The sequence below is a fragment of the Mytilus californianus genome, unplaced genomic scaffold (assembly GCF_021869535.1).
Source record: "Mytilus californianus isolate M0D057914Y unplaced genomic scaffold, xbMytCali1.0.p SCAF_5, whole genome shotgun sequence".
Classification (NCBI taxonomy): Eukaryota; Metazoa; Mollusca; class Bivalvia; order Mytilida; family Mytilidae; genus Mytilus; species Mytilus californianus.
This window is the reverse complement of record NW_026262701.1, coordinates 16,606,956-16,614,775: the sequence shown is the minus strand read 5'-3', so window position 1 is coordinate 16,614,775 and position 7,820 is coordinate 16,606,956. Positions and strand designations below refer to the sequence as shown.

Genomic DNA, 7,820 nt, shown 5'->3' with positions numbered 1-7,820 from the left:
TTCAGGGTGGGGAGCTTGCACATTTACAAGTTTTCAAAAAAAGGAGGGTAGCTGTGAACCCGAGGACTATCCCAATATTTCATTTGATTTGTTTTATTGTCCCATACAAGAATATATATGGTTTAGGAGTAGGGATCTCAACCGTTTACAAGATAAAAGCACATTATCAAATTGAAGGGGGTAGAGGTAAGAATATATATGATTAATGGACACTTAATTATCTACAAAATGTCTAATAATGAACAGTAAATTCCAAACTTCATTTATACAGTAATACTAGTAAGTTTCAAACTGTATATATATAAATAATTTTAAAAATGTATAAATGATCTTTCTATGTTTAATTATTTGAAAAAAATTTGGTTTGGATTTTATCATTCATTACTTTTTTTTTGTACATCGATAAAAATAATCAAGCAGACATGAGCAGAAAGAATACATAAGTTAATTGTTTGAAGTTTTCTCAACAATCTATGACTGTTGTTTTGATTAGTTTTCTTTTCAATTAATTATTAACTTCCTGACTTGTGCCCAACCTGTTCATGCTGTTCCAGAGTCCTGAACAGAGTTAATCATTAAATTCCTGCAAAAATTAAGGCCCAATCAACTAGATAGACGGACGCATTACATTTGCGTGCATTTGGGGGATTAAAATTTTTTACGTTTGCACGCAGTGTCGCAGGTTTTGTTTACATTTGAGCGCATTTATTTTACAGGTAACACAGGTAACTATAAAGATAATTTATAATAAATACATCAATAGTTATTAATTTTGAACATATTTATAATTTCAACTTAAATATTTATCAGATTAATTCTTAAAAAATATATCTTAAGTGATTGTCCATGTATTTTGTGTATCTTGACATTATTTTAAAAGTTCAAAACTACCACATACATCAAATTGAGCGGCCTGAGACACCAGCAGTTGTTCGTAGAAGTGAGAAAGAAAGAAACACTGAGTATCTGATGGAGCAATTTTGACTGACTATACGATAATATGATCGGTATATATTTCCAGAACTTGGTGCTTGTGCATAAAAAAACGAACTTATCCTGCTTGAAATCCCTTTTCCTTCACCTCGTTGGTAAACAAGGGACGGACTTGTAAATAGTTAGAAAAATATATTATAGTAAAAAAAATATATTCTACCTGTATTTAGATGAGTTTACCTGTAAAAGAATGCGCGAACTGTAATAAAAAGCTGCACGCAAACGTAATGATTTTTGTGTGCAAATGTAATGCACCAAGATAGACATCAAATGTTAACACATTGATATGTCATTCAGATGGAATACTGAAGAAAAACGCATAAAATGACAATGTTTACTTCAGCATGTTTATATGCTTTAGTCTGTTCAGATTGAACATAAACATGACCAAGGATTTGTATATAGTGAGAAGGATTGGAATCTCGCGGTATATCAACACTTCTCGTGTATCGTGAGATGTTGCTTACTCGCCACTATAAATTTATACGCGCCTGTTAGTAAATATCCGGTCGAACAGCGTGTATTGCAAGATTTCTGCTTCTGCCAGATAATGGCCACAATCAACAAACTGATTATACTGCCATGGTTTGGTGCGCATATAAGACCACCCCCCTCCCCCCAAAATTTTAAAATTTAATTCAGCTTTGTCATCGAGGCTTTAAAGGCCTCGACTGACGGTGCTGATACCAGAGTTCGCGAAAACTTTTTTTGACCTGTCAGTCATGGGACTGACTAAGCAAGATTATTTGTCAGTCCTACAAAATTTTTGCTGGTCCTACAAAATCTATCAATTTTTCCTGAAATAAAATAAATAACATTTTTAATCAAAATTATCAATTTTATTCTTCACAAGAAAATTTCACAATGAATGACCAGTTCTGGTCTTCAGATTGTTCAAATTCAAAGTTATCTTCTGTTTCCATTTCATCATCATCATCTGAATCATCTTTCTCATCAGTAGTTGTTTGAACAGTAATAATGTTCTCATTAGTAACAGGTTCAAGAAGCAGAGTTTCCTGATCTACAGTAACATCCTCATTTAGTTCATCCTGGACCTGATTCTCATTTTCAGGTTCAGGTTCCTTATCTGCAAGCTCTTGGTCCATGTCAACATTTTCAACATTGTCATTTTCATTAAAAGCAATATTTTCATTATCATCCTGAATAGATTCATTGTCACTGTCCACAGCAATTAAATTATTATTAGCATTCTCTTTCACAGCTGATTTTAGTTTCCTCTGGTACTGTGTTCTCCTTGAACCTTGTCCACATGACTGAAATAAAAACATTTTTATCAGTGTTAGAAAATAAGAACAAAAGCAGTATTCAAAACCCTAGAAAATCAAATTCAACACACAATTTCATGCCAAGCTCAAAACACATTAGGGAATAGGGAATAGTGGATTTACTACTGTAAACTGTTCATAACAATTTTAAATACCTAAAGCTTAAGACTGAGTCAATTTTGTTTTAATACTAATTTTCAAGGACCTTTTATCTCATTTCAGAAGAATCAAATTTTTACAGACTGAAAGAAATTTGAGCGGGATTGTCAATTTATTGGAATATTATTTCAAACCATTTAATATTCAAAATATTTTGTAATAGTAAATTACCATCCATTTGTCAATAGCATCACTTGGGTCAAACTCCTGTACACTAGGGGCCTCAAGTTTAGTCATCATGCAGTCATCGAGACGAGATCCACCCAATCTATGCCTTCTATCAGTCTTTAGAAGCTTCATCTGATTAAATGCAGTTTCATTGTAAACTGATGTAGGGGGCAAACTGTTTAACATGTCCAACAGCAGAAGAACATTGTTAACACCCATAGATGAAAAACTCTCATTCAACTGTACCAAAGATACTTCACTCAAAGCACAGTGTGTAAACCTGAAAAACAAAATATTAATAAATTCAATATTCATTATTGTCAATTGAGCTTTGAATTCTTTTTTTCATTTGAGATTGACTAGAAAAAACCTTTCCGATTCATACTCAAATGTATAATATTAATATATTATACATAACCAAATTAAGATGTACATATATGCAAACAAAAAATCTAGTACTGACATAATCACATGTCATGCAATGGAAAAATAAATGTGATAACAAGAGCAACTACTAGTATATATGTAACAATATATACATTAACACATACTACATACTTGCGGTATACAAGTCGTTGAAGGTGTCTCCATTCTCCTGGTAATTCCTCAATATCAACACCAGTTGACCTCAGAACAGTTCCAAACCTTTTGACTAATTTTTCAATGTGTGTTACACCAAAATCTGAAAACAGTTATTAATAAATTGATTAATTCATTTACTTGTAGAGGCCTCAAAAATATAGCTTTGGAAATGATGCATTTATTTAACATGTTTAATCATGATTTAAATCACATACTGGTTTAAATTGAAATGTCAAATACAATTAGACAAAATATGAATGACATCAGTTGGAAAAAGAGTACTAAAAGACAAAAGCTAGGTAGTAGCAGTAAGCACTGCACTGCAGTGGCAAGCATAGTATTAGTAGTATTATTAATGGAGCACTCAGCAGTGAAGTCAAGATAGAATGCATGGGATGATTGATTTATATGTTTATAAATATATCATATGTGAATACAGAGAAATTATTAGTCTACTAATAGTATAGCCATCACCTATAATATATGATATTATTACCTTCTGTCATATTCTGTAAATAAAAAAAAACACACAATATAAATAAATTATAATTGTTAATTCTTTAAAGTTCCTGTACTACTACTACTGATCAGTGATGACAGATGTATTTCATAATGCTTTTGCTTTGTTATTAATTTAATCATCTAAAAATAAATCCTTGGAAGTTAATATGTAACAATAAACAACATTTATTTTCCCAAAAAGGTTTCAAATAAGAGCTTTTCATATATGAATGTGCATACCTGCTGTAAGCTCCGCAGGCCAGAGTCTCAATGCGCTTATCACTGTTGGCTCCAGATCTTCTTGCAGGACATCACTAAATCTGGTATTTATTGCAGTCAATATGTTGTCTATGAGTTTGGTGTTATCAACGGAAATAAAACCCCTAGATGTCAATGTATACCCCATGAATCTTTTACTCTCGATCACCTCTACCATTTTATCAGATTTCCTTTAAAAAGATGAATTGATATTATACTATATTTACTCTTTCTATGGGATACATGCCACAATTATTGTTTTCAAACATGAACATGCTGCTTTTAAATACAATGTTGAACTCAACTGATTTCATAAAAAATAAAATGTCTTGCTTTGAACTGAAATTGGACAAAAATAAATATAGAAAAGGGAAAACAATCATAAATTACATACTGGCCCTGTAGTTGAGCTAAGGCATCCTTTGTTGACAAGACCATCAGAATAGCTTCCCCTAAGGTGAATTCATCTGCCTGTAGCGTCAGAGAGAGGCGACAAAGAGGATCAAGCACTTCCTAAAAATTAAATAAGTCAAATAAATATGAAAAACAATATTTCTTTTCAGTATTATCATGACTATCAGTCACTGCAATACACTTGTTCATGTTGATTGAAGCAGTTAGTTGTTTCATTTTAAACGTCATTGATCAAAACAGTAATGTTCTCCGTCTTAAATACATGTATACTATAGTATAATTACTTAGAATTGATTATTGCCAAATTTACTTGCTGTTCATTAAAAATCAGAGACAGACATGACATGTTAGTAATAGTTACAAGCTTGAAATAACAAATTACAATGCCATGGTAAATTAAATTCTGCTTACATATAACATCAAGGCAAACACCACAACATTCAGGCTTGCTAAGATTTTCGCCAGTCCCTCTGCTTTTGGATTATTGTGGGATTGGTTCTGCAGATGAGTTATATACCCAGAGTAACTTTTAAAAAGTGACCCTAATGCTGTCTTCATGTGTGGCATCCATCTCGAGCCCCCTACACACTTTGGTAGGCAACCTTGTACCATTAACAACTGGAAAGAATTTGAAATACAGTAAATTTTATTTATAATTATTTGTTTAGTTTTAAATAGTTTGGTACATTAAGTCATTTCTTTTTTTGAATGTTTTTACTTTGTCATAATTTTATTTTATAATTAATATAGACTATAGTATATACAATGTACTTTACCTTTTTGGCAATTTTAACTAGAAAAAGCTAGTGTACATTTATAAAGCTTAATATCATAAAGTCATATGTCAAAAAAAATTGCAACATTGAAATATAATTTGCTTTGTGTAACAAACTGTAAAATATGTTGTCATACCTTGAAAGTTTTCTTTAATCCTTTCCTCTGAAGCGGGCTCCTCTTATAGAAGTAATAAAGTCCTAAGAGCAGGGTAACCAGTTTGTCATATGTGGCATGGTTTTTTTTTATTGCATCCTTAAATGACAGTTCTAGCCTATGAGCAAGGCAGTGAATCCCTATAATGTTCGGGTAATCATTCTTTAGCTGAGTTATCAGGCCATTTCTTACCCCTGTCATGTTTGACGCCCCATCAGAGCCAAAGCCCACACATTTATTCATTTCACTAAAAATGTTTTTTGAATGCAACTGTTCAATAACAAAACTGTATAGGTCATTAGACGAAGTGCTTTCAGGTTCACCCATGGTTACAAATTTATGCTCAACTTTCCCTTTGTTACAATAGCGTAGAAAGATTGATTCTTGTTCTACAGATGAATCATCAGTACTTCCGTCCATAGTCAATGAAAAAAACTTAATATTTTGCACTATTTTAACTAGCTTCTCTCTTGTCACATTAGCTATGGATTGAAGGAAAACTACAGCAGCTTTATCATTGTTATAAGTGTCACCCGTATCTAGGCCTTTACTTTTGTCCAATTCATTTAGCCATATATAATCTGAGAAAGGGCGGTTGTGTTTCACTATTGCATGTGTTTCTAAATTTCAATTCTAGTTGCTTTCTTCTATGTTGATTTAAAGACAGTAAGGAATTGTATGCTGGGGTCTTTTTAGGTTGTAATGATGCACGTTGTTTTGCCATAGAGTCTTGATGGCTTTTAGACTTTTCATGGTCTAAGATAGAACTTAATCTAAAATTGGAACACCCTGTGATGAATAAGTTCCGGTTTTTTAAGTGTTCAATACACTTGGAACCGCCTGCGCGTGGGTACTTAATGCATATCAAACAGGTCATGATTTTTTTTTCAGCGTCGTAGTTTAGCCATTCCCTTTTCTCCAGCCAACTAGCAGAAAATGAGCGGTCTGGTCTACGTTCCCCCTCATACTGCTTTCTTTTATTTTGTTTTGTTTCATCAGAAGTATCTGGCGCCGATCGTTTGCCAGGGACAGCTCCTTTAACAAATTTGATAGGCCACATGTGTAACTGGTTTGTTTATAATAAAATTAGGGAACCAGTACCGGATATTAGCCCCGATACATCTGATGACCGATGAAAAAAAACGAACTCGAAAATTAACCGCGAATACATCTGATAACCGATGCACTGCAACGGCCGTTTTTGCATCGGTCATCGGGACCGCCGTTAGTGTACAAAATACAGGTCCGAGCCTCATTTTGGCGGTCAGGACCGACAGGACCGACCATTTTCGCGAACTCTGTGATACGACCCCAGGAGGAAGAGCGTTCCAATCCCGGATGGTTCTTGGGAAGAATGAGTGTTTGCGGTAATCACAGGATGCTGATGGTACTTGGAAGGATTTATCATGCATGTTTCGTGTCAGTCTTTTTGGTGGTATTAGACGACCTTCCTTTGACATGGCCACTTTGTTGTTTTCTATTTTGTAGAGCATTGTGAGTCTCGCTTCTTTCCTTCTTTGTTCCAGGGATGTCCATTTGAGATGTTGTAGCATCATGTTAACGCTGGAGTGGTTATGATGTTTGTTAGATACGTAGCGAGCTCCTCTTCTTTGTACCATCTCAAGTCTGTCAGTCTCTATCTTAAGGTATGGATCCCATACTGGACTGGCATATTCTACAATTGGACGTACCAATGTTTTGTAGGCATTCTCCTTCACTGTAGTTGATCCTATATTTAAATTTCTTTTAAGGAAACCAATTGTTCGATTTGCCTTATTACATATGTTATTTACGTGATCATTCCATCTGAGTTCGGATGTAAATGTGCAGCCTAGGTATTTTGCACTGCTGACTGACTCAAGAATATGACCATGTAGGCTGTATGAAGTTGCAATTGTGTTGTTTTTCCTGCTGATGGTGAGTACATTGCATTTGTCAGGGTGGAATGACATTTTCCATTTTGATTCCCATATTCCAAGTTTGTCCAGATCTAGTTGTAAGTCATGCGAATCTTTGTCTGATGATATCGTAAGGTAAGCTATTGTATCATCTGCAAATAGTCGGACTGTAGATTTAATTCCATCGGGCATGTCGTTAGCCTTGGGGTACTCCTGACTCTACATCAATATGAGATGAGCTTTCTCCATCCACGACTACTGCTTGGGTTCGATTAGACAGAAAGCTAGCGATCCACTTGTTGACATTTCCTTGTATACCATAGTGTTCTAGTTTATGTATCAGGAGACTGTGACTGACCTTATCAAAGGCTTTCGAAAAGTCCATAATGAGTACATCTGTTTGCTTTCCTGCGCTCATGTTGTTAGTGATGTCATCCACAAATTCAATCAACTGGGTTTCGCATGATCTTTTGCTACGAAATCCGTGCTGTAATGGATATAGAATGTTGTGGAGATCTGCATGTTTCATAATATGACTAGTTATTATGTGTTCCATGAGTTTACAGCAGATGCATGTCAGAGATATTGGTCGATAATTCTCTGCCTTGTATCTCTCTCCTTTCTTGAAGAC

General features: G+C 34.3%; 2 protein-coding genes across 2 annotated transcripts; both read right to left on the bottom strand.

The window, feature by feature from the left end:
* Positions 1–1,696: 1,696 nt before the first annotated feature.
* Positions 1,697–3,331, bottom strand: LOC127701092 (uncharacterized protein DDB_G0283697-like). The gene is made up of 3 exons (XM_052204901.1): positions 3,165–3,331; positions 2,610–2,886; positions 1,697–2,267 (listed from the first exon to the last, which is right to left on the bottom strand). The coding sequence occupies exons 2-3, from the start codon at positions 2,823–2,825 to the stop codon at positions 1,833–1,835; spliced, it is 651 nt and encodes a 216-aa protein (XP_052060861.1). The 5' UTR covers positions 2,826–2,886; positions 3,165–3,331; the 3' UTR covers positions 1,697–1,832.
* Positions 3,332–3,680: 349 nt separating this feature from the next.
* LOC127701869 (E3 SUMO-protein ligase KIAA1586-like) lies at positions 3,681–6,578 on the bottom strand. Its single transcript, XM_052205842.1, has 5 exons — positions 5,274–6,578; positions 4,773–4,979; positions 4,342–4,460; positions 3,930–4,138; positions 3,681–3,697 (listed from the first exon to the last, which is right to left on the bottom strand). The coding sequence occupies exons 1-5, from the start codon at positions 5,709–5,711 to the stop codon at positions 3,681–3,683; spliced, it is 990 nt and encodes a 329-aa protein (XP_052061802.1). The 5' UTR covers positions 5,712–6,578.
* Between the last annotated feature and the right edge of the window lie 1,242 nt (positions 6,579–7,820).

What these genes read in the sequence shown, in the direction of transcription:
- LOC127701869 (XM_052205842.1), bottom strand. Translation starts at nt 5,711, where the DNA reads ATGGACGGAAGTACTGATGATTCATCTGTAGAACAAGAATCAATCTTT. An exon ending in GATTAAAGAAAACTTTCAAG is followed by an intron (nt 4,980 to 5,273) that starts GTATGACAACAT and finishes AATTCTTTCCAG; the next exon opens with TTGTTAATGGTACAAGGTTG. An exon ending in TTAGCTCAACTACAGGGCCA is followed by an intron (nt 4,139 to 4,341) that starts GTATGTAATTTA and finishes ATCTTTTTAAAG; the next exon opens with GAAATCTGATAAAATGGTAG.
- LOC127701092 (XM_052204901.1), bottom strand. Translation starts at nt 2,825, where the DNA reads ATGGGTGTTAACAATGTTCTTCTGCTGTTGGACATGTTAAACAGTTTG. An exon ending in ATGCTATTGACAAATGGATG is followed by an intron (nt 2,268 to 2,609) that starts GTAATTTACTAT and finishes TTTTTATTTCAG; the next exon opens with TCATGTGGACAAGGTTCAAG.